The 26,996-nt window shown below is 46.1% G+C and overlaps 1 protein-coding gene and 1 non-coding gene across 2 annotated transcripts in view; one reads left to right on the top strand and one right to left on the bottom strand.

Annotated features, from left to right (window-relative positions):
• Positions 1-26,996, bottom strand: part of LOC126295328 (adenylate cyclase type 6) — a 2,630,635-nt gene that overhangs the window by 887,510 nt on the left and 1,716,129 nt on the right. Inside the window, exon 7 of the mRNA XM_049987795.1 lies at positions 24,263-24,630. Within this exon, the coding sequence (XP_049843752.1) occupies positions 24,263-24,630 (368 nt within the window). The remainder of the gene's footprint in view (positions 1-24,262; positions 24,631-26,996) is intronic.
• Positions 15,732-15,804, top strand: Trnaa-agc (transfer RNA alanine (anticodon AGC)). Its single transcript has one exon. It is a non-coding gene; the product is annotated as a tRNA-Ala (tRNA).

Below are 26,996 nucleotides of genomic sequence, written 5' to 3'. Positions count from 1 at the left end.
TGGTGTGTGTTCATCGGAGGTGAGGGTATCATCTGGAGCGCCCCAGCGAAGTGCGGTGTGTCCGCTGTTATCTACATGAATGATCTTTTGCATAGGGTGGATAGCAATGTGCGGCTGTTTGCTGATGATGCTGTGGTGTACCGGAAGGTGTCGTCGTTGAGTGACTGTAGGAGGATACAAGATGACTTGGACAGGATTCGTGATGGGTGTAAAGAATGTCAGCTAACTCTCAATATAGATAAATGTAAATTAATGCAGACGTATAGGAAAAAGAATCCTGTATAGTTTGAATACTCCATTAGTAGTGTAGCGCTTGACACAGTCACGTCGATGAAATATTTTGGCGTAACACTGGAGAGCGATATGAAGTGGGACAAGCATGTAATGGCAGTTGTGGAGAAGGCGGATAGTCGTCTTCGGTTCAATGGTAGAATTTTGGGAAGATGTGGTTCATCTGTAAAGGAGACCGCTTATAAAACACTAATACGACCTATTCTTGAGTACTGCTCGAGCGTTTGGGATCCCTATCACGTCGTATTGAGGGAGGACATAGAAGCAATTCAGAGGCGGGCTGCTAGATTTGTTACTGGTAGGTTTGATCATCACGCGAGAGTTACGCAAATGCTTCAGCATCTCGGGTGGGAATCTCTAGAGCAAAGGAGGCGTTCTTTTCGTGAATCGCTACAGAGGAAATTTACAGAACCAGCATTTGAGGCTGACTGCAGTAGAATTTTACTGCCGTCAACTTATATTTCGCGGAAAGACCACAAAGATAAGATAAGAGTGATTAGGGGTCGTACAGAGGCGTATAGGCAGTCATTTTTCCCTCGTTCTGTTTGGGAGTGGAACAGGGAGAGAAGATGCTAGTTGTGGTACGAGCTACCCCCCGCCACGCACCGCATGGTAGACTGCGGAGTATGGATGTAGTAAGTGGATCAGACGAGGACGGGGGATCACTCTATGGAAAATGCGGGTTGAAAATGTAAACTCATTCACGTAATCTGCTCTGCCAAAGGGCAGATTGTTATTATGCAGAGCCTGTGAACGAGTATCTCTAAAAATGCGAAGCTGGTCGAATGTTGACGTGCTATTGTCGTGAGCATCTACGGAAGGACGTAGAAGAGAAGTGAAATTATCAGTAGGCGCTAAGTGGTTCGACGTCCAGGACTCTTCACAGAACTTGAGGTTTGGAGGCTTGTCTGCTCTGAAGCGTAGGACAGATGATGAACTGTGACATCCCTGTCGAAACAGCACAATGCTGATGCACGCACAAGTGTTTCGGAGCACACCGTTCTCCGTATGTTGTTGCACACAACCCCTACTTGCTCATATTTTGACCCAAAGATTTCAGTGGGCACGAGAACATCGAGATTAGACCGTCGATCAATGGATACGTGTCGGCACTTGGGGTGAATGTCCGCAGCTCGTTGTCTCACAACCGACTTCTAATCAAGCTGCGGGCCTATGAGGTATCGTCTCAGTTGTGCGACTGGATTCGTGATTTCCTGTCAGGAAGATCGCAGTTCGTAATAATAGACGGCAAATCGCCGAGTAAAACGGAAGTGATATGAGGTGTTCCGCAGGGAAGCGTCCTGGGACCTCTGCTGTTCCTGATCTATATAAATGGCCTGGGTGACAATCTGAGCAGTTCTCTTAGGTTGTTCGCAGATGATGCTGTAATTTACCGTCTAGTAAGGTCATCCGAAGTCCAGTATCAGTTTGCAAAGCGATTTAGAAAAGATTGCTGTATGGTGTGTCAGGTGGCAGTTGACGCTAAATAACGAAACGTGTGAGGTGCTCCACACGAGTTCCAAAAGAAATCCATTGGAATTCGATTACTCTCGATAAATAATACAATTCTCAAGGCTGTCAATTCAACTAAGTACCTGGGTGTTAAAATTACGAACAACTTCAGTTGGAAAGACCACATAGATAATATTGTGGGGAAGGCAAGCCAAAGGTTGCGTTTCATTGGCAGGACACTTAGAAGATGCAACAAGTCTACTAAAGAGACAACTTAGACTACACTCGTTCGTCCTCTGTTAGACTATTGCTGTGCAGTGTGGGATCCTTACCAGGTGGGATTGACGGAGGACATCGAAAGGGTGCAAAAAAGGGCAGCTCGTTTTGTGTTATCACGTAATAGGGGAGAGTGTGTAGTAGATATGATACGCGAGTTGGGATGGAAGTCATTAAAGCAAAGACATTTTTCGCTGTTTACGAAATTTCAGTCACCAACTTTCTCTTCCCAATGCGAAAATATTTTGTTGAGCCCAACCTACATAGGAAGGAATGATCATCAAAATAAAATAAGAGAAATCAGAGCTCGAACAGAAAGGTTTAGGTGTTCGTTTTCCCGCGCGCTGTTCGGGAGTGGAATGGTAGAGAGATAGTATGATTGTGGTTCGATGAACCGTCCTCCAAGCACTTAAATGTGAATTGCAGAGTAATCATGTAGATGTAGATGTTTAGTGGCTGGCGTTCCTGCCTCTCGACTACAGGGTCCTGGGTTCGATTCCTGGCCGGGTTGGGGATTTCCGCTGAGCAGGGACTGGGTGTTTGTGTTGTCCTTATCATTTCATTATCATCATTCGTGACAGTGGCTAGACTGTATTGTGTAGAAAAATTGGACTTTTTGAAATTGAGGCTTTGTATAGGCGCTGATGACCGCGCAGTTCAGCGCCCCATTAACCAGACATCATCATCGTCTTCGGGTGAATCAAATTTTTGCTACACTACGTCGATGTCGGTCTCCACAAACGCCGTCATCCATGTGAAGTACGGCTCAAAACGTGCAGCGCGCTACGCACGCAAGCTGGTGGGAGCTGTATTGTGCTATGGGACACATTCTCCTGCGCCTGCATGGGACCTGTGGCAGTAACCGAAGACACGCTGACAGCTGGGAACTACCTGCATATCTTCATGTTTCATGTCTTCCCCAACGCGATGTTCCATTTCAGCAGTATAATTGTCCGTGTCTCAGAGCTAGTGCCAGCTGGTGTCGCCGAACGGTTCTAGGCGCTCCAGTCTGGAACTTCGAGACCGCTACGGTCGCATGTTCGAATCCTGCCCCGGGCACGGATGTGTGTGATGTCCTTAGGTTAGTTAGGTTTACGTAGTTCTAAGTTCTAGGCGATTGATGTCCTCAGATGTTAAGTCGCATAGTGCTCAGAGCCATTTGAACCATTCGGAGCTAGAACCGTGCTACAGTGATTTGAAGAGCATTATAGCGAACTCACGTTGGTGTCTCGGCGACCACATTCGCTTGAAGTAAATCCTATGGGACACATCTTGGTTGCCATCGGGCTCCATGTTCTAGTACGGAAATCAGCGGCGCGTTGTTTACACGAATTAGATGACATGCGCGTAGACATCTAATGTCACATACCCACACAAACGAACCAACAAACTGTCAAATCCCTGATAGGCAGAACCTGTGATGTATTTCGTTCAGAAGACGGACCAACAAGCTATTAAGCAGGTGGTCATAAAGTTTTCGCTCATCAGTGTACATTCCGCAATTCTTAGTGCCTGGAAGACGCAACTTCTCTACCGTTCCATCCTCGTACAGCGCGTGGCAAAGACGAACACTTAATGGGGGGGGGGGGGGGGGAGGGTAGGACGTCAAATGGGCCGTCTTGAGGCATGAGAGGCACCACAGGACCTTTTAATTTCTACTGTTTATACTTTTACAAATAAATTCATAAATCTCTAACAGCATGACCAGGAAGGATTCAGGATTCACATTCATAGCAGTTGGAGTTCAAAAACATGCCAAAATAAATTTTTGTTGCATGGGAAATTTCATTATTTTTTTCGCTTACTATTGGCTGCATTTGATGCTATAGGTACATTTTTCTTCATGAGAGGTTCTTCGATGAATTTTACACAGCATACAAATCATACTTCCAGGAGTATGAAACTGTAGAATTTATTTAATTGATGAAGCAATTGTGTTAGCTGCTGCATTTTAAACATCATGTTTAGAAACAACTCAGATTTTATAGTCAATTATCTCAACTCTTTCCACAGTTTTCTGGAGTCTCTTATACCTGTACCTATGGTTTGTACGCTGTGTAAAATTCGTCGAAGAATCTCTCTTACTTAAAGGAAAGTGTACCTATAGCAAAAAATGCAGCCAATACTAAGTGAAAAAATGAAATTTCATATGTAACAAAAATTTATTTTGTTATGGTTTTGAACTTCCACTGCTATGAGTGTGAATCCTGAATCGTTCCTGGTCATCCTGACAAAGTTTTATGAATTTATTTGTAAACGTTGAAAATTAAAACGTCCTGTGGAGCCTCTCATGCTCCAAGTCGGCCCGTTTGACGTCCTGCCCCCCCCCCCTCCCCCCTCCACACCGTCTCTCAGTGTCAGCTCTGATTTCTCTTATTTTCTTACGACGATCATTTCTCCTTGCGTAGGCATGCATGAGCAAAAGGTTTTGACATCCGCAGAAGAAAGATGGACACTGAAATATCGTGAAACCATACCACCGCAACGAGAAAAGCTTTTGTTTTAATGATTTCTACGCCAATGACGTATTATGTCCGTGACACTCTTTCCCCTATTTCGCGATAGTACAAAACTAGCTGCCCATACTTGGATTGTTTTCGATGTTCTCCGTCAGTCCTATCCGTAAAGGATCCCATGTAACACAAAAGTACTGCAGCAGACGGCGAACAAGAGCACTGTAGACACACTCTTCCGTCTTCAAAGCGCTTCAATCTGGGAACATGCGATCGCTACGGTCACAGGTTCGAATCCTGCCTCGGGCATGGATGTGTGTGTTGTCCTTAGGTTTAAGTAGTTCTAAGTTCTAGGAGACTGATGACCACAGCTGTTAAGTCCCATAGTGCTCAGAGACATTTCTGCCCATAAAACGCAGCCTTTGGTTCGCTTTCGGCGAAACATTACCTACGTGATCATTTCAGTTTAAACTTTTCGTAACTGTTATTCCAAGGTATTACTTTGAACTGGTAGCCTTGAGATTTGTGCGAATTACCGTGTAACGTAAAGTTAACGGGTGCCTTTTAGTTCTGATACGGACGATCTCACACTTTCCATTGCTTAGAGTCAATTTGCACTTTTCGCACAGTACAGATATAGTGCCTGAATTATTTTGCATTTGCTTTTGACCTTAAATCTTTACGACAGCACCATCTGCAAACATTCTAAGAGAGGCCTTCTGATTGTCTCCTAAATCATTTATGTAGATCAGGTGTAGCAGAGCGCTTGTAACATTTACTTGTGGAACGCCAGAAATTACATCTGTTTTATTCGATAAATTTACGACGGTTACTTTTTCAACAGGAAATCGCGAATCCAGTCGCACAACAGAGGCGATGCTCCAGCGGCTGGCAATTTGATTAGAAGTCGCTTGAGAGGAACGGTGTCAAAAGCCTTCTCTAAATCTAGAAACACGTAATCAATTTTAAATCCGCTATCTATAGCACTCATTACTTCGTGCGAATAAAGAGGCAGTTGTGTTTCGCAAGAAGGATATTTTCTGAATCCGTCTCGACTGTGTACCAACAGACATGACGGTCTTAGAGATAAATCAAAATGTTTGACCACAGTATATATTCCAAAATTCTGCTCCAAACTGACAGTGGTGATACTGGTAAGTAATTCAGCGTATCACTACTAATTGCTTTCTAGACTCTTTGTGTGTCTAGTGATACCTTTCAGCGTTCCGGTCCGGAACTTTCGTCGAACGAGTGATTCTGTACGATTGCCAAATGTAGAGCTAATCCATGGGCATACCTTGAAAGGAACCTGGCTAGTATGCAGTTTGGACTTGATTACTTGCCTTTATTATTCATTTGAGTTGCTTCGCTGCACCAAAGATCTAAGTCAGCGTATTAAGGTGCTATGGATTATAAGGCGCTCCTTAATTTTTAAGTTTTCTTCTTTTGCTCACAGCTTGTCCTGCAATTTTGACAGTGTCGCTATGGCTACAAGCGGGTTTGTCACGGTTAATTTTAAGGGGTGGCCGGATGTCCTTCCTGCCGCCACCCCGCACCCCCTGGGATGGAATCAGGGTACCCCAGCTGCCTGTGTCGAGTGTAAATTATGAAAGAGTGCGAACGTGTTGTAAATGTCTGCAAGACGTGTAACTGAGGCGGGACGTGGGGACCAGCCCGGTATTCACCCACTGGAATATGGAAAGCCACCTAAAAACCACATCCAGGCTGGCCGGCACATCGGCCCTCCTCGTTAATCCGCTGGGCGGATTCGATCCGGGGCAGGCGTGCCACCCAAGTCCAGGAAGCAGCGTGTTAGCGCTCTCGGCTAACCTGGCGGGTGCATCTTAATTTTTAAACAACTTAAGAGAACAAATGTACCTTTTCTAATATTAGATTGAAAAACGAGACCAAAAAAATATTCTTAGTTGATAAAATCTAAAGTGTAGCTCGTTTGAAAGCTCCCTTCAGTATGACTTCATGTTGGGTTTATCCCTCATCCATCTTTTACATTCCCTTGTCGTATAAACATGAAGTGATTTAATTATTGCGACATCAAGATGTTGCAGCTGTGACATTCGAGCACCAGAAATGTATTGTGGAGTGGTTTCTCAAATTTGATAATGCCGTTGAAGTGCGACGTCAGTGGAGGCGGGAGTTTAAACCGCCAACCAGCCTAACACTCCATCGTTGACAAGTTTGAGTATTCACAAAGGAAGATCAGGAAGACAGCGTACAGCTACAAGACCTACATCGTCGGCTCTGGTGTTGGAAACGTTTCTGCGCAGAAATATGCACGTGAAGTGTGGGGTTAGCAGTACAAGTGTGCGAAGAATTCTCAATGCTGCAGAGTGGAAAGTTTACATTCCATGATTGCTGCATGCGATTAGTGATGACGATCCGATCGCTGAATGCAATTTTGCGAATGGTATCAGCAAATAGTAACTGTTGCCTAACAACCTGTGGCGAAGGTAGTGTGGAGTGACGAGGCACAATGTAAACCAAATGGAACCGTGAATCGGCATAACACTGTGTACTGGGCACCGGAAAATCTTCATGTTTATTCCGATAAAGCGGTCAGTCTACCAGTGATTGACGTGTGGTGTAGACGCTCGTCTAGGGGCTTAGTAGTACCCCTTTTTCTTTGATGCTTCTGTCACTGGGGAAGTGTACCTGGAAATGTTACGCACATCAATTTCTCCACGTGTACGTGCGCTTTATGGAGCTGACAAAGAGGACTTCGACCGACCCCTTGAGTCTTCATAAACCCAACTCCAAGTCTGTGAAGTTCCACTCTAAAAGCTTGGCTACCAGCGTGTATTGAAGACACTTTTGTACTAATTTCTTCAGTTATTGTGCACGATCCCGCCAATCCAGAATTTTTTTTTTTTCTGTTGGTGGCGGGCTCAAATGCCGCTCAAGCCCTCTGTTTCCATGTTCTTCCGCCTATGCTGTTACTTTCAATCTACACTCCTGGAAATTGAAATAAGAACACCGTGAATTCATTGTCCCAGGAAGGGGAAACTTTATTGACACATTCCTGGGGTCAGATACATCACATGATCACACTGACAGAACCACAGGCACATAGACACAGGCAACAGAGCATGCACAATGTCGGCACTAGTACAGGGTATATCCACCTTTCGCAGCAATGCAGGCTGCTATTCTCCCATGGAGACCATCGTAGAGATGCTGGATGTAGTCCTGTGGAACGGCTTGCCATGCCATTTCCACCTGGCGCCTCAGCTGGACCAGCGTTCGTGCTGGACGTGCAGACCGCCTGAGACGACGCTTCATCCAGTCCCAAACATGCTCAATGGGGGACAGATCCGGAGATCTTGCTGGCCCGGGTAGTTGACTTACACCTTCTAGAGCACGTTGGGTGGCACGGGATACATGCGGACGTGCATTGTCCTGTTGGAACAGCAAGTTCCCTTGCCGGTCTAGGAATGGTAGAACGATGGGTTCGATGGCGGTTTGGATGTACCGTGCACTATTCAGTGTCCCCTCGACGATCACCAGAGGTGTACGGCCAGTGTAGGAGATCGCTCCCCACACCATGATGCCGGGTGTTGGCCCTGTGTGCCTCGGTCGTATGCAGTCCTGATTGTGGCGCTCACCTGCACGGCGCCAAACACGCATACGACCATCATTGGCACCAAGGCAGAAGCGACTCTCATCGCTGAAGACGACACGTCTCCATTCGTCCCTCCATTCACAGCCTGTCGCGACACCACTGGAGGCGGGCTGCACGATGTTGGGGCGTGAGCGGAAGACGGCCTAACGGTGTGCCGGACCGTAGCCCAGCTTCATGGAGACGGTTGCGAATGGTCCTCGCCGATACCCCAGTAGCAACAGTGTGCCTATTTTGCTGGGAAGTGGCGGTGCGGTCCCCTTCGGCACTGCGTAGGATCCTACGGTCTTGGCGTGCATCCGTGCGTCGCTGCGGTCCGGTCCCAGGTCGACAGGCACGTGCACCTTCCGCCGACCACTGGCGACAACATCGATGTACTGTGGAGACCTTACGCCCCACGTGTTGAGCAATTCGGCGGTACGTCCACCCGGCCTCCCGCATGCCCACTATACGCCCTCGCTCAAAGTCCGTCGACTGGATGAAGCGTCGTCTCACGCGGTCTGCACGTCCAGCACGAACGCTGGTCCAACTGAGGCGCCAGGTGGAAATGGCATGGCAAGCCGTTCCACAGGACTACATCTAGCATCTCTACTATCGTCTCCATGGGAGAATAGCAGCCTGCATTGCTGCGAAAGGTGGATATACGCTGTACTAGTGCCGTCATTGTGCATGCTCTGTTGCCTGTGTCTATGTGCCTGTGGTTCTGTCAGTGTGATCATGTGATGTATCTGACCCCAGGAATGTGTCAATAAAGTTTCCCCTTCCTGGGACAATGAATTCACGGTGTTCTTATTTCAATTTCCAGGATTGTATTAGTTTCTCCATCGCACAGTGAAGGTTTTCATTGCGTCTTGCTGCTGCATGTGCTTTAAAATCGGCCAGAATTTCTTTGGATTTTCTCCCAGATTTCGAGACTGAGTTGCCTTGTGTAATCTATTAAAAGCGTCTCGCATTGATATTCATGTTATATTTCGAGCTTCCGTAAAGGTTTATCCCGTCTTGGGGATTTTCCTTTTCTTTAAACTTAGCATGTTTATTTCGTTGCTTCTGCGAGTATCGCAACAAAATTATCGTACACGTAGAAGCTTCGAAAGAGCTGTGTCCATGACTTGAGGAATCGATATTTATCTTTGATGAAAAGGTTAGAAGATACACACTCTAAGTGTTAGCTAAAAGTTATAAATAAACTATCAATACCAATAGTGAGACCGTGAGCGTTACAGCTACAGGATGCTTCCGATTCTAGTTTTACATTGGCAAGTAACTCAGAGGAAAATTGAAACTGCTGAGCAAAAAATGACGTTTGTGTTAAACAAAAAAAGAGTTTCAATCCTCAGATCACCAACCGACTGGAAAATTGAAATATTTACTGAGACAGCTGCTGAATGTCATGTAGCAAAATGGATTTAGGAATGGGGAGTAATTAGCAATAGGAAAGAAATTGTTTTGTTTTATAGCAAAATTCATTGTTACCTTTTTGCAAATTCGGTGTTACTTTTTTCAATTTCGGAGTTATTTTTTTCTGCTGTCGGCACTATTTGTTTTTTCAAATTAAATGCTATTTTTAATGAAATTCGGTTCATTTTTGCCAACGTTGATGTTACTCTTTTCCCCTTTCAATGTTTTTTGTTTACAATTTCGGTGCTATTTATCTAATTTGGTGTTATTTTTGGTAATTTAGGTGTAATTTTTTGGCAATTTTGGCTTTATTTTTTGGCAATTTTGGTGTTATTTTTTGTCAAATTTGGTGTCCTTTGTTGTTTTTTTTAGCAAATTCCGTATTCTTTTTTGACAAATTAGGCGATAATTTTTCCCAAATTCCATGTCAATCTTTTCCGGATTCGGTGTTACATTGTTTCCAGATATGGTCATTTTTTTGCCAGATTCAAAGTTTTTTGCCAAATTTGTTTCTTTTGCCAATGTAACTGTATTTTTGAAAATTGTGATGAGTTTGTAGCCAAATTAGATAATTTATTACACAGTTCGGTATTTTTTGCCAGTTTCGGTGATATTTTTGACGTCACAGCTTATTTCGTTACGCGAGAAATGGACTGTCATTTTAAGAATACACGCTTTGAGAGAAAAGAAGGTAAAATACAGTTTTAATATTCAATGACTTTCAGTTATGAATATAGATAAAATCGTCCTAAGAATTATAGCGTTTCTTGTCCTGCGGAAGGACAGATTACAGACTATTTCGTAAAAATGATTGGAATCTTGATATTTTGCAGAGAACTGTAAATTTCGCGTCATTTTTCGCGTTATAGTTTTCGCGGACTTTTTCTGTCCCTAGGAATAATACCATAATTAAAAAAAACAATGTGCGCCAATCACTCTGCATTTGATGTAAGATTTAGCAATTAGCTTGAAAGACTTGCATCTGGCGGCACTCTATTGGTTGCAATATTTTCGATGCCTGAGCCATTCACATCCGTACGAAGCGTCGTGCCTTAAATACCGAGCTACGTGGTTCTCGGAGCGTAGAAGGAATGTAGAGAGGAAAGCTACGCGACTGCTGTCGTCATATCTGGAAGAAATTTATCACCGTGGACAGAAAAGTAAAGGAACTCTGGAATGTCCAAGCTGCATAGCGCTGGCAGAGATTCCGGACAAAGAACTGTTCGCACAGTAGAATTCCAGTTATTTTGCCAGCTGCGAAGTCTAACGTAAATTCCTGTATTGCTTCACACGCAGTATCAAGCAGCGTACCTTAGGTTTCTGCGTTCGTTTCAGTTTCCCGTTTGTCCCTCGCCTTACATCTTATGACAAATACCAGTTTTCAGTACAATTATACTCTGCAGTGTTTCCATGGCCGGTCGCCTTTATATTTGAAGTAGTCGGTGTCCTCTCTCCATGTCGCCAACCATAGTTCTTAGTGGACACAAAAGTAATCCATTACCTGTTTTAAACGAACAACTTCAATTCAAAGACAAACATTTCTATGGGCTTCTTGTTGATCTGCTTTAGAATGTTCACTGTTCTGTCCTTCGTTTTTTAAATTAAGACTTTTAGGAAATATTTTATATTTACTTTCTAATTTTATTTCGCCAAACATTATTTTATGACTGGCTATTTGTTTTAGAATGTTTGTTTATATGCTTTCAGACTGCATATTGCTAATTCACATTCTTTTATTTTTGACACTACAGCTCATAGTATTATAATTTTAAATCCCTTCCATTTTCATTATTTTTATTTGTTTATAAGACTGGCATACAACTTAAGGAATAGCAATGTCTTTTTAAAAATTGTCACACGTAATATTTTAAAAAAATGCAATCTACATACGAACTTCATGGACAATATTTCATAAATATGGACAACTACTACGTATCGTATCTCTGCAGCATGTAGTAGACATGTCAGCTAAAGATTATTGCAGCCTACTCATTGAAAATCGTTTCAATAAAGACTTGTTGCTGCTCAATAACACATCGTCTTAGGTGACATTCTTTGCCATTCCACTTCCGCAACAAATTTGTTAGAAAGAAGCCTACTGCCACGTCTTTGCACTGACGTTTGTCTTCACCATGGCAACCATTAGGTTGCCTATCGACTTCGCAACAACTTCAGTGGAAAGAATCCTGCTGCCTCATCTATGGAACGGCGTCCAACTTCACCATGGCAACAAGTGGTTCCAAATGGTTCACTACCGGGCCTTGAGAGGGCAACCCATGTACTGTCAAACCGAAGTTTATTTATCATACATACAATTGACAATAGCTGTTGAATAAGCTAAGTTTAGTGTGTATATATTTTTATTTCTTGACAATGTTCTTTTTTTTAAGAAATGTTATTCGAGTTCTAATTCATTGGTTAGTAATGACATCATGCCGTCAGAAATGGGCGGAGCCTCCATTGTATATAGTAAGACGTGCACTGGTTTTTCCAGTAGTGATTCTCCAATAGGAAGAGGTTCCTACTCAATGGTAATTCATCGTTTTATAGCCTTTGTATGTAGCCCTCTAATTAAAGCTTTGTATACGACTTGTAGGTCTGAAGATGACCACAGTAGTGGTCGAAACCGGTCACGTTAATAAATAAATCGTGTTCAAGACTGTTTTTAATAGTAAATATGTATATCATTTACTGTAGTTACAGTATTTATTTCCCGACTTTCAGTTGACTGTAGTCGTTCTATTGCCGTCTATCTTACTAAATGGCTAATCCTATCCCAAATGCAGCGTGTCTGTCTGATAAATTTCAGGGGCTACAAAAATCTGATTTTCAATATTTCATATAGTTATTGATCGAATTTAACAGCACATTGCAAGACATGCCAGATATGCTCAATAACGTTCATGCCTGGGTAGTTTGGAGGCCAGCGGACATGTTTAAACTCAGAATAGTGTTCCTGGAGCCGCTCTATAGCAATTCTGGACGTGTGGTGTGTCGCATTGTCGTGCTGGAATTACCCAAGTCCGTGGGAAAGCACAGTGGACATGAATGGATACAGGCGATCAGACAGGATGCGTAAGTACATGTCACGTGTCAGAGTCGTGTCAGGGGTGCCAATCACTCAAACTGCACACGTCCCACGACATTACAGAACCTCCAGCAGCTTGAACAGTCTCCTGCTGACATGGATTCATGAGATTTTTTGCATACCCGTACACCTACATTCACTCAGTACAATTTGAAACGAGACTCGTCCGAGCAGGCATCATGTTTCCAGTCATCAACACTCCAATGTTGGTGCTGAAGGGCCCAAGCGAGGAGTAAAGCTTTGTGTCATGCAGTCGTCAAGGGTACACGAGTGGGCCTTAGGCTCCGAAAACCCACATCGATGATGTTTCGTTGAATGGTTCGCACGCTGTTGGCCCCAGGACTCAAATCTGCACCAGTTTGCGGAGGGCTGCACTTCTGTCGCGTTGAACCATTCTCTTCAGTCGTCGTTGGTCCCGTTCTTGCAGGATCTTTTTCCGTCCGCAACGATGTCGGAGATCTGATGCTTTACCAGATTTCTTATATTCACAGTACACTCGTGAAATGGTCGTACGGCAAAATCAATACATCCACACTACCTCGGAGATGCTGTGTCCCATCGCTCTTGCGCCGACTATAACACAAAGTTCAACCTCACTTAAACCTTGATGACCTGCCAATGTAGCAGCAGTAACCGTTCTAACAACTGCGCCAGACACTTGTTGCCTTATATAGATAGGCATTGCCGACCGCAGCGCCGTACTCTGCTTGTTTACATGTATCTGTTTTTGAATACTCATGCCTATACCAGTACCTCTGCCGCTTCAGTATATTATGCAACGTTTCCAATATTACCTGTTTATTATTTTTATCTATATTTACATAACGCTTTTATTTTACTGTATGATATATCAGGCCAATCAGAGACTGCTCATAAAATTATATACACTCCTGGAAATGGAAAAAAGAAAACATTGACACCGGTCTGTCAGATCCAACATACTTGCTCCGGACACTGCGAGAGGGCTGTACAAGCAATGATCACACGCACGGCACAGCGGACACACCAGGAACCGCGGTGTTGGCCGTCGAAGGCGCTAGCTGCGCAGCATTTGTGCACCGCCGCCGTCAGTGTCAGCCAGTTTGCCGTGGCATACGGAGCTCCGTCGCAGTCTTTAACACTGGTAGCATGCCGCGACAGCGTGGACGTGAACCGTATGTGCAGTTGACGGACTTTGAGCGAGGGCGTATAGTGGGCATGTGGGAGGCCGGGTGGACGTACCGCCGAATTGCTCAACACGTGGGGCGTGAGGTCTCCACAGTACATCGATATTGTCGCCAGTGGTCGGCGGAAGGTGCACGTGCCCGTCGACCTGGGACCGGACCGCAGCGACGCACGGATGCACGCCAAGACCGTAGGATCCTACGCAGTGTCGTAGGGGTCCGCACCGCCACTTCCCAGCAAATTAGGGACACTGTTGCTCCTGGGGTATCGGCGAGGACCATTCGCAACAGTCTCCATGAAGCTGGGCTACGGTCCCGCACACCGTTAGGCCGTCTTCCGCTCACGCCTCAACATCGTGCAGCCCGCCTCCAGTGGTGTCGCGACAGGCGTGAATGGAGGGACGAATGGAGACGTGTCGTCTTCAGCGATGAGAGTCGCTTCTGCCTCGGTGCCAATGATGGTCGTATGCGTGTTTGGCGCCGTGCAGGTGAGCGCCACAATCAGGACTGCATACGACCGAGGAACACAGGGCCAACACCCGGCATCATGGTGTGGGGAGCGATCTCCTACACTGGCCGTACACCTCTGGTGATCGTCGAGGGGACACTGAATAGTGCACGGTACATCCAAACCGTCATCGAACCCATCGTTCTACCATTCCTAGACCGGCATTGGAACTTGCTGTTCCAACAGGACATGCACGTCCACATGTATCCAGTGCCACCCAACGTGCTCTAGAAGGTGTAAGTCAACTACCCTGGCCAGCAAGATCTCCGGATCTGTCCCCCATTGAGCATGTTTGGGACTGGATGAAGCGTCGTCTCAGGCGGTCTGCACGTCCAGCACGAACGCTGGTCCAGCTGAGGCGCCAGGTGGAAATGGCATGGCAAGCCGTTCCACAGGACTACATCCAGCATCTCTACGATCGTCTCCATGGGAGAATAGCAGCCTGCATTGCTGCGAAAGGTGGATATACACTGTACTAGTGCCGACATTGTGCATGCTCTGTTGCCTGTATCTATGTGTCTGTGGTTCTGTCAGTGTGATCATGTGATGTATCTGACCCCAGGAATGTGGGACAATGAATTCACGGTGTTCTTATTTCAATTTCCAGGAGTGTAACTGTAGGCCAAAATAGATGTTGCAAAGGATAACGTGGTGCGCAGTAGAGTGTAGTATTGGCTATGAATTGTGCGATCGTCCGACTTCACGTTTATGTCGTGTTGGAGAACTTGTGGATAACTTTCATACGATCTATCATATATAAATCAAGTTATTTCAACACATATAAAAACCACATTTGAGGTAGCCCATAGTGAACGTTATATGTGGACGAAGACCAGATTCTTAGTTAGACGACAACATGACAGTAAGTATCAAGCATAAGCACTCACTATACAAACTGATAGTCAGCTGTCCATAATACTGGCAACTACACACTTCCTTCCCTAGTTTACTTATTCTTTTATAAAATGTCTGGAGGCTGTCGACGCACGCAAAAATAAACTTATAACAAACGAATGTAGTGACCGGGTGAAACACTATAAGTGCTATTTCTATTCTGTTGCTACTCTGGTGACGATGACCAACGGTTCATTTATTTATCTACATCTGCAGCTACATACACACTTCAGAAATCACCATACGGTGCCTGGCCCTGTACCCTGTACTATTAGGAGTCATTTACTTTCCTGTCCCGTCGCGAATGGAGCGAGGGAAAAACGATTGTTTTCTTTTCTTCTGTTAGAGCCCTGATTTCTCTAATCTTGTCTTAGCAACCGGTATGCAGCGTGTATATCGGCGGCATTAGATTCGTTCTGCAGTCACTCACAAATGCTAGTAATCTAAAATATTCTCAATAGTGATCGAAACAGAAGAAATGAATTAAAATTTGTGCCGTGACTGGGACTCGAACCCGGGTCTTCTTTTGATAGGCAGAAATGTGGGTAGATCGTTCAGCTACGTTCACCATTGTGCTGTGGTGATGTAATGGTTAGCATTTTTGCCTAGCAACCAAGAGGACCCGGGTTCGAGTCCCGGGCGCGGCACAAATTTCAATTCATTTCTTCTGCTTCAGGGAAACATTTAATTATAATTTCGCAACAGTATTTTGTGAAAGGAACGTCGCCCTCCCTTCAGATAGTCCAATCTGAGTTTCCAAAGCATTTCGGTGATCAGCGACTCCAATCTGAGTGCCCAAAACATTTCGGTGATTCTTGCCTGCTGATAGAACCTACCGATAACAAATCTAGCAGCCCTCCTCTGAGCTGGTTCGATGTCTTCCTTCAGTGCGACCTGGATGGGATCCCAAACAGTACTCAAGAACGGGTTGCATTCGTGTTCTGTATGCAGTATCCTTTTACAGACCAGCCACACTTTGCTAAGGTTCTCCCAATAAACCGAAACCGAACAGTCGTTAACCTGCTCGTTCCATTCCGCAGCACTTTGCAGACTTACGCCTAAATATTAACTTAATCGACGTAACTGTCTCAGGAGCCACATCACTAATACTGCACTCGAACATTACGGACTTTTTTTTTTCCTACTCATCCACATGAACTTACAGCTTTTCTACATTTAGAGGAAGCCGTCATTCATCAAATCAAATAGAAAGTCTAAGCCATCCTGAGTCCTTTTACAGTCACCCAACGAGACCATTCTTTCCCGCCCACTACACGCGTCATCAGCAGACAGCCGCACATTAACGCTCATCCCCTCTGTTAGGTCATTTATGCACGTAGAGCGTACTCCAACTACCTGAAAATGGATACATAAAAAATAAAATGGAAGTCAGTAGCGGCGTAGGATATTTATTTGAAGAAGTTTACCGCAGCGGTAAAGTTCGAGGGCCGGGTGCTGGATTGTCTAGGCCAATAATCATCTTGGCTTTGAAGCTCTTTTCTTCTGTGTTTGATTTAACAATATGTATGTTTTTGGATAGGGTCCGGCTTAAGCAAAAGAAACAAGAAACATAGCCCAACAAACATCAGTGCTGATCTGAAAATTCACAAATGCAGCAACAGCCCCCTGCAAAAACTAATAACTGAAGAAAATTATCAGATACAAAAAGCCATAGTGGAAGGAAAGCAAGTGAATACACAGCTCTCTGCAATGGAATCTGTTCTCTACCCATTATTATACAAGACCAATGTATAGAGCTCTCCCCCCCCTCCCCCTCCCTCCCCCCCCCCCCCACACACACACAAATCACAGACACCTCTGAAAGATTCAGAACAACCGCCAGGAAGGACACCTTCAACTGTTCCACTGTCAGCCATCTTGTTTTTACACTTTCAACTGTTCCACTGCTCTCCATGTTTGTTTCCACAGCTGGTAAACAGTGAAGCAGTGACAGTGGCAACTCAATATGTAGTGTTTCATAGTGATGAAGATGACGAAAAAGAAAACATAAATGAAACAGTGAAACATAATGTAAATATACACACACACACACACACACATATATATATATATATATATATATATATATATATATATATATATATATACATATATATATATATATATATATATATGGCTCTGAGAACTATGGGACTTAACATCTACTGTCATCAGTCCCCTAGAACTTAGAACTACTTAAACCTAACTAACCTAAGCACACCACACAACACCCAGCCGTCACGAGGCAGAGAAAATCCCTAACCCCGCCGGGATTCGAACCCGGGAACCGGGGCGTGGCAAGCGAGAACGCTACCGCACCACCACGAGATGCGGGAGATATATATATATATATATATATATAACTTTCCAAACGTAATTTTGTCTTAAACAATTTAGCTCCTTTAAGGTGTAAGTGGTTGCAGATGACAAACTGTGGAACAAAACAGCCACTGTGCTGAAGGCCCTCCTTTATGTAGGCTCTCTGTTGCCGACTTCCAGGTGGTAGGTTTGCGGGACCAGATTTTTGCTCCAGCCGTAAATGGTTTTGTACATATTAGTGATAGTGTGCTCAGGAATCGTACCTCATCACGATTCTTAATGCCATGATAGTGTTTTGCACAATGTTCGGAAAGTGTACAAATTGACTGGAGGATTTAGTTGTAGAAAAACCACACAATCTGGTAAAAAAGTACGAATTCGTAATTTTATGTGTATTTTCAAATATCTGTAATTACTATTTAAACACTGATAGTTACATGTATACAAACAGTAAAGAACGGTCTTTATCTTTAACAGCCATAAAACAAGAGCCCACTGAAGATGCTGCAACTGCAGTGAAACGTGTTTGGGTTAAGAAACAAAATTGGGTTTTGCTAAAGGCGGACCCTATCCAAAAAGAAACGTCTAGGCGAAGGTTCGTCAATAAAGGCCCCTCTACCTCCCTGTGCGGTGAACCGTTTGGAGAATACTGCGGTGCAGAAGCAGTCACAGTCCTGTATCATAGACAGCGTGGCCAGCCGGTGGAGTCGAATCTCTGTCGTCGCGCTGCCATGGGTCGTGTCTATGTCTGCGACGCTAGTGCCTCCAGGCGAAACCAAGGCAGGTCGCAAAATCTTCTCTGTATTACATGAAATGTATTCGCAGTGACGAATTCGGACAACCATCAGTTCTGTAAGGAATGATGACAATGAAAATTTGTGCAGGACCGGGAATCGAACCCAGATTTTCCGCTTTACACCGGCGGCCGCCTTAACTGCTTTGCTTATCGTGAACGAGTCACGACCGCACCAAAACTTCCACATGCCGTCATTACTGCGTCACAATCTGTTCTCGTAAACACATTATGTATTGTGATTCCCGTACAGGGGAGGACACTTTTAATTGAAAAACGCTGCCAGATATTCGAGGATAAATGCGATATTAAAGTGTCTGTGTTGTTAAGAAGCACTATGCATTCATGTCTGGAGGAACAGTGCATCTTTCTTGTTAACACAGCAAGCGCTGGAATGTCGTAGTTTCTCAGTAGTTTCTCCACATCGATAGACAGTTTTTACGCACCGTTAAAATTATGTGGGTTGTCCCAGTTACAGTTATCGCTGAAAGTTCTCCTTTCTGTGGCCTCTCTGATGCCGATACTCAGGTGGGACCAGATTTTTGCTACAGCAGTAAATGGCTTTGTGTATGTTAGTGATAATGTGCTCAGGAATCGTTCAGTTTACTTGAGCACGATTCTTAATGCCATGTTTTGCGCAATGTTCGGAAAGTGTACGAATTGACTGGCGGATGTACTTGCTGCTAACACACACACACACACACACACACACACACACACACACACACACACACGCACGCACGACCCCGCAGAAAAAGTTCACAACATATTCATACGGTAATATGCATACTGACATTAAACACCACATACTTACGTCATTCGCTACTTCACCTTCAACAAATAACTGGAACATATTAACTGCTACATATAACACACCGAGAAGTTAAAACAGTCATGCCAAAAACCCAGTGGAGGAAGGACTATTCTTGTACAATCTTCCACAAAACTGCTCTTATTTCATAATCGTTACTTCACATCTCACGACTAAAACCTAAAATTCGTAGTACATTATTATTTTGATGTTTTGTTGTTGTTGTAATTCTCTTATTTTTTGTTGTATTTTGTTTCATTTGCAATTTCAACGCAACTGTTTTTCACCAATGAATCACTCACTCCTTTTTATTTCCAGAATTTCTTGTCTTTATACACTCCTGGAAATGGAAAAAAGAACACATTGACACCGGTGTGTCAGACCCACCATACTTGCTCCGGACACTGCGAGAGGGCTGTACAAGCAATGATCACACGCACGGCACAGCGGAAACACCAGGAACCGCGGTGTTGGCCGTTGAATGGCGCTACCTGCGCAGCATTTGTGCACCGCCACCGTCAGTGTCAGCCAGTTTGCCGTGGCATACGGAGCTCCATCGCAGTCTTTAACACTGGTAGCATGCCGCGACAGCGTGGACGTGAACCGTATGTGCAGTTGACGGACTTTGAGCGAAGGCGTATAGTGGGCATGCGGGAGGCCGGGTGGACGTACCGCCGAATTGCTCAACACGTGGGGCGTGAGGTCTCCACAGTACATCGATGTTGTCGCCAGTGTTCGGCGGAAGGTGCACGTGCCCGTCGACCTGGGACCGGACCACAGCGACGCACGGATGCACGCCAAGACCTACGCAGTGCCGTAGGGGACCGCACCGCCACTTCCCAGCAAATTAGGGACACTGTTGCTCCTGGGGTATCGGCGAGGGCCATTCGCAACCGTCTCCATGAAGCTGGGCTACGGTCCCGCACACCGTTAGGCCGTCTTCCGCTCACGCTCCAACATCGTGCAGCCCGCCTCCAGTGGTGTCGCGACAGGCTGTGAATGGAGGGACGAATGGAGACGTGTCGTCTTCAGCGATGAGAGTCGCTTCTGCCTTGGTGCCAATGATGGTCGTATGCGTGTTTGGCACCGTGCAGGTGAGCGCCACAATCAGGACTGCATACGACCGAGGCACACAGGGCCAACACCCGGCATCATGGTGTGGGGAGCGATCTCCTACACTGGCCGTACACCTCTGGTGATCGTCGAGGGGACACTGAATAGTGCACGGTACATCCAAACCGTCATCGAACCCACCGTTCTACCATTCCTAGACCGGCAAGGGAACTTGCTGTTCCAACAGGACAATGCACGTCCGCATGTATCCCGTGCAACCCAACGTGCTCTAGAAGGTGTAAGTCAACTACCCTGGCCAGCAAGATCTCCGGATCTGTCCTCCATTGAGCATGTTTGGGACTGGATGAAGCGTCGTCTCACGCGGTCTGCACGTCCAGCACGAACGCTGGTCCAACTGAGGCGCCAGGTGGAAATGGCGTGGCAAGCCGTTCCACAGGACTACATCTAGCATCTCTACGATCGTCTCCATGGGAGAATAGCAGCCTGCATTGCTGCGAAAGGTGGATATACACTGTACTAGTGCCGACATTGTGCATGCTCTGTTGCCTGTGTATATGTGTCTGTGGTTCTGTCAGTGTGATCATGTGATGTATCTGACCCCAGGAATGTGTCAATAAAGTTTCCCCTTCCTGGGACAATGAATTCACGGTGTTCTTATTTCAATTTCCAGGAGTGTATATTGTTCCGCTTTGCCAGAACGAAGAGAAATGTTCAGCAGTGAGCAGGGGTGTGCAGATGGTTCAGATGGCTCTGAGCACTATGGGACTTAACATCTGAGGTCACCAGTCCCCTAGAACTTAGAACTACTTAAACATAACTAACCTGAGGACACCACACACATCCACGCCAGAGGCAGGATTCGAACCTGCGACCGTAGCAGCAGCAGCGCGGTTCCGGACTGAAGCGTCTACAATCGCTTGGCCATAGCGGCCGGCAGCAGCGGTGTACACAATGTCAGAAAGTGTACTGGCTGAATGACATATGTAGTTGCTTCAACAGTGACAATGGGTGTCGAAAACTTCGGGAACTCTGATTTCTTGGCTGTCATTGAGAACACAAGGACAAAGGAAAACACCTACACTCGTAATGATAATTATCTAGTTGTTTAGGTGCCTGTTCTGAAATGACTATCAAACATAGTCTTTGAAATTTCCAAGGGACGTTATAGGCATCCATTGGTTCAACCTACTGGAAATTAATATTCTACTGAAGTTTAAGATTCTTGTTGAAATTCACGTAAACATTTGGGCTGCAATTTTTTTAAAAAATAATGGTACTTTGTTTCCGTATCAGAGGTAGTGCACTTTCGAGTTCGTTTTTTCATTAGCAGTGCAGAAACAGCCAGAAAAAAATGGAAGTACTGCAGTTGCATAGTACCAGAAGACCTATACGAAAAAGTGTTTCGAAGTTTTATGTACTTTTTACTTTCAAATTTTAGTCACATTCTTTTCAGTTAATGCTTTTTACTCCATATTACGCATCATACAAGTCATAGCTATTTTTTTCTTCTTTTCTTCCCGAGTCTTCTCTGAATTCTGACTTCTTTTGTGCAGTTGGGGAGGAGGAAGAGGAGATTGGTGTTTAACGTCCCGTCGACAACGTGGTCATTAGAGACGGAGCGCAAGCTCGGGTGAGGGAAGGATGGGGAAGGAAGTCGGCCGTGCCCTTTCAAAGGAACCATCCCGGCATTTGCCTAGAGTGATCTAGTGAAATCACGGAAAATCTAAATCAGGATGGCCGGACGCGGGATTGAACCGTTGACCTCCCGAATGCGAGTCCATTGTGCTAACGACTGCGCCACCTCGCTAGGTTTGTGCAGTTGACAGAATAACCATATGCCAGTAACTCAAGAAACTTCGAGCAGCCTGTTGAATACCAACACTATCTGTTGTTTTAAGGGTTCAAATGTGGCATATTAACAGCTCAGCGCATTATTGCTTGGGCTATAGAGAGAGAAGCGTCGCTTCACTGGAATTCTCAACATTCTGGAACATCTCGAGTGAAAATGGTTTCCATCCCTAGTTGAGACTGAAGAGGACAAATATGTCATATTGTGAACACTAAAGTTTATGTCTGGATAGGAACCAGTCGCACAAGTGATTTGTTAGCACTCTTCAACTTGGCGTTAGCTATGGCTGCGAGCATGTCATCGTCCAAGACCACATGCATTACCGCAGGATCTAAGCACAGTGGATGTAAAATCAACTGGTGGGGCACAAAATATGGTTGAAATGGCTCTGAGCACTATGGGACTTAACATCTCAGCTCATCAGTCCCCTAGAACTTAGAACTACTTAAACCTAACTAACCTAAGGACATCACACACATCCATGCCCGAGGCAGGATTCGAAACTGCAACCGTAGCACTCGTGCGGTTCCAGACTGAAGCGCCTAGAACCGCTCGGCTACCACGGCTCGCCAAAATATGGACAGAACTGTGCCCAGTATGGTTATCTGCAGCGATATCATGAGAATGTTCACGCGTTTCTGACCTGTGTCGTCAGAAGCGAAAACCAGCAGTGGAAACATCCCATATTTCCCACGCCAAAACAATCCAAAACTGTACACACAAGTTCCAATAAGGTCACATGACCTCCATCTGTGAGTGCAGGGGACTTCTGCTCGTCAAGTTACTGGAGCACGGAATTAAAATTAATTGCAGCGCAATGGAGACACTTTGCAGAGACTGTGATGTGTAATACAGTAAAAATTGGCCAGAAATGCTGTCAGACGGAATGATCCTGCTACATGATCGTGCCTGGCCTCACACCTTGAATCAGATGAATGCAACGCTTCAGCAATTTGGCTGGCAAACACTACAGAACTCTCCATACAGCCCAGAACTTCCGCTGTGTGGTTTTTCACATCTTTGGCGACCTGGAGAAAGATGGACGTCGATTTCAGTCGAACAAGGAAGTGCAGTGGGTGTGGTTGTCGATCTGTCAGCTGCTGACCACTTTGTACAAAACAGGTGTTGATTGCGTCATCTCCCAGTGGGATTAATGTCTTAATGCCTGTGGTGATCATTTTTGAATGGAACCATTCCACGGTCGTACTGTAGTGGGTATTCAGTTTTCATCTGACTGTCCGTCGTACATCGGACGTCAAGCCGAGGTGAGTAGCAGTCATCAGGAACCCCCACGTGAAAATAGCCAACTGTATGAATGCACGGTTTCGCGGCGATATGAATTCATACAATTTTCTCGGGCTTCCAGCAGCGTCAGGTGGATAAAATGCCACGAGCTTTTGGACACTGTGAAGTGGTAAAAGTGACTGCTGTGTCGCCGTGGCAGCGTCGTTATACAGCCGCGCTGTTGGCTGTGACGTCAGTGGTGCTCTCTTCCTCTCCATATACGGTAATGTTTCCATCCCGCGTCCGTCGCGCTCGTCTTGACATCACGATAGCCAGATCCCATGCTGTGCTGAGCTGAAAAGCGCCGTCCTTGTTGATAGTGTTTCTACAGCTACATGATTACTCTGCAATTCACATTTAAGTGCTTGGCAGAGGGTTCATCGAACCACAATCATACTAGGTTGGGCTCAACAAAATATTTTCGCATTCGGAAGAGAAAGTTGGTGACTGAAATTTCTTAAATACATCTCGCCGCGAAGAAAAACGCCTTTGCTTTAATGAGTTCCATCCCAACTCGCGTATCATATCTGCCACACTCTCTCCCCTATTACGTGGTAATACAAAACGAGCTGACATTTTTTGCACACTTTCGGTGTCCTCAGTAGCTTCTTTTATGACGCTATCCAAAATCCCTTCGTCTTCATAACGACACATGTTTCGTCGAACAGAACTCGGTGTCCAATTTTCTAAGGCGTTTCCTGCCGCGGCCGATAGCATAGGCGTAAGCACGTCTCGTGTTCCGTCCGGCGTTGCTCCACAGCGCGTACTGTATGGCCAACGTATTAGCACTTGACAACTAGCGGGGAGAGCTCGGTCGAAAGCTCGTAGGATTTTAAGCAACTGACGCGGCTGGAAAACCGAGAAAATTTTATTAAGCTAGAAGTGTGTTTGCTGAAATACCGTGGAGATATGATGACGTGATGCAGGTGTACTAGAGGGGAATTGTGCAAATTGAGTGAGGAAGTGTTATCCTACCTGCTGCCAGAGCGCGTGCGCGGCGCCCGGCTGGGCCAGCATGAGTCCGCAGCCGAGCTGGAGCACGGCGATGAGCACACCGGCGCACACGGCCTCCTGCAGCCGCACGGGCAGCAGCGCGTACGTGACGTACGTGAAGAGCACGGCCGCCCACGCGCCCGCCGTCGCCCGCGGCACGGCCGCCGCCACCGGCTCCAGCTCCGGCTCCGGCTTCTGCCCCTCAGAGGCGCCGTCCTGCTGCCACTGCGTGATGGAGGGCGCGATGCACAGCGCCAGGATGACGGCCAGGAACGTGGCCAGGATCACGTACGAGACCGCCAGCAGGTACAGCTCGTTCATCGCCGGCCGCACCAGCATCGCCACCAGGCCTGCGACACACACGCGACATACCGACCGTGTCAGCACACAGCGGTAAAAATAAGAATCCAAAATCCAGAAGTGGGGGGGGGGGGGGGGGGAGGGAGGTAGCAGTGTAATACTCCGCTCTGCAGCCGACAGAAAAGTTAAATAAAAACAAATGAGGAGATATAACAATAAAAATTGGTGATAAAACGGTGAGTGGTTAAGAAAGAACATGATAAAAAGTTGCGAAAAAATATAAAAAACAATAAAAATTGGTGATAAAACGGTGAGTGGTTAAGAAAGAACATGATAAAAAGTTGCGAAAAAAATATAAAAAACAATAAAAATTGGTGATAAAACGGTGAGTGGTTAAGAAAGAACATGATAAAAAGTTGCAAAAAAATATAAAAAACAAAGTATGGGTGATACTGATTAAAGCACATAGGAATTAGACAGGCACAATTAAAAAAACACGGCAGCACACTTAAAAATGGGGACGCACAACACTGAGCACTCACAGTACATTGCTCTATTGGGGACAAGTGCCGATGGGAGGGGGGGGGGGGGGGAAAGGACCCAGGCAGAGGAAGGGGAAAAACGGGGGGTGGCGAGGAAATGCAAGAAATATGGTGAGGCAATGGAGGGAGGGGGCACAACAAAGGAGGCACAGGGTAGTTGCTAGAAGGAGTTATGAAGGCAGTGGAGGGGAAAGCGAAAGGACTTGAGGGAGAGAAAGCAATCATAGAGGGTAGGTGCAGAAAAGGAAACAGGATGGAAGAGGGGGGGGAGAGGGAGCCTGAGAAAGGACAGAGGGAAAGAGGGGGAGGTGAGGATCAGAGTTGATAGGAAGGATAAATGGAAGGAGAGAGAGCGTCATCCAGGAGGGCGAGTTGACGGAAGCCACCAAAAAAAAATCTTCAAATGTGTGTGAAATCTTATGGGACTTAATTGCTAATGTCATCAGTCCCTAAGCTTATACACTACTTAACCTAAATTATCCTAAGGACACCCATGCCCGAGGGAGGACTCAAACCTCCGCCGGGGCCAGCCGGACAGTCACAGAAGCCACCTTCGGATAGGAGATGGATGGTATAAAAGAGGAGGGTAAGGGGGACACACCAGTGAAGGCGTGGCAGTGGGCGAGGGTTGGAGAGCGGAGGAGCAACCAGATGATGGGGGGATCAAGTTGGCGGGAGGTGTAATGTGGATATGTTCGAGGAATAGGAGCAGTAGGGGGAAGGAATCAGGTCACAGAGCATCCGCGTGGGGGACAGGAGGGGTATACAAAAGGTGAGGTGGAGTGCATGGTGCTGGAGGATCTGGAGGGACTTATAGAATCTGGGGGGGGGGGGGGGTGGCGGGTGATGGATAACCAGGCGGGACTGCCATAATAGAGGATGAGATGAATTAAGAATTTGTAGGTGTGGAGGATGGTAGATGGGTTCAACCCCCCTGTCTGGCCAGAGAGGAGTTTAAGGAAATGGAGGTGGTTGTGCACTTTTGATTGGATAGAGATGAGGGATCCAGGCAAGGTGAAGGTCAATGGTGAGTTCTAGGTAGGTGAAGGTGGGGGAATTGTGTTTCAGAATAGCACCAGATTTGAATCGCTCGTAATCACAAGACAATTAAAATTACTTGCTGCTACAGTGTAGCCACAGCAGCTACCTTTTTGTTTTCTTCTGTGCAATACTGTGTGTAAATACACTCCTGGAAATGGAAAAAAGAACACATTGACACCAGTGTGTCAGACCCACCATAGTTGCTCCGGACACTGCGAGAGGGCTGTACAAGCAATGATCACACGCACGGCACAGCGGACACACCAGGAACCGCGGTGTTGGCCGTCGAATGGCGCTAGCTGCGCAGCATTTGTGCACCGCCGCCGTCAGTGTCAGCCAGTTTGCCGTGGCATACGGAGCTCCATCGCAGTCTTTAACACTGGTAGCATGCCGCGACAGCGTGGACGTGAACCGCATGTGCAGTTGACGGACTTTGAGCGAGGGCGTATAGTGGGCATGTGGGAGGCCGGGTGGAGGTACCGCCGAATTGCTCAACACGTGGGGCGTGAGGTCTCCACAGTACATCGATGTTGTCGCCAGTGGTTGGCGGAAGGTGCACGTGCCCGTCGACCTGGGACCGGACCGCAGCGACGCACGGAAGCACGCCAAGACCGTAGGATCCTACGCAGTGCCGTAGGGGACCGCACAGCCACTTCCCAGCAAATTAGGGACACTGTTGCTCCTGGGGTATCGGCGAGGACCATTCGCAACCGTCTCCATGAAGCTGGGCTACGGTCCCGCACACCGTTAGGCCGTCTTCCGCTCACGCCCCAACATCGTTCAGCCCGCCTCCAGTGGTGTCGCGACAGGCGTGAATGGAGGGACGAATGGAG

The sequence above is a fragment of the Schistocerca gregaria genome, chromosome 11 (genome assembly GCF_023897955.1).
Source record: "Schistocerca gregaria isolate iqSchGreg1 chromosome 11, iqSchGreg1.2, whole genome shotgun sequence".
Classification (NCBI taxonomy): Eukaryota; Metazoa; Arthropoda; class Insecta; order Orthoptera; family Acrididae; genus Schistocerca; species Schistocerca gregaria.
This window is presented reverse-complemented; position numbering and strand designations above follow the sequence as displayed.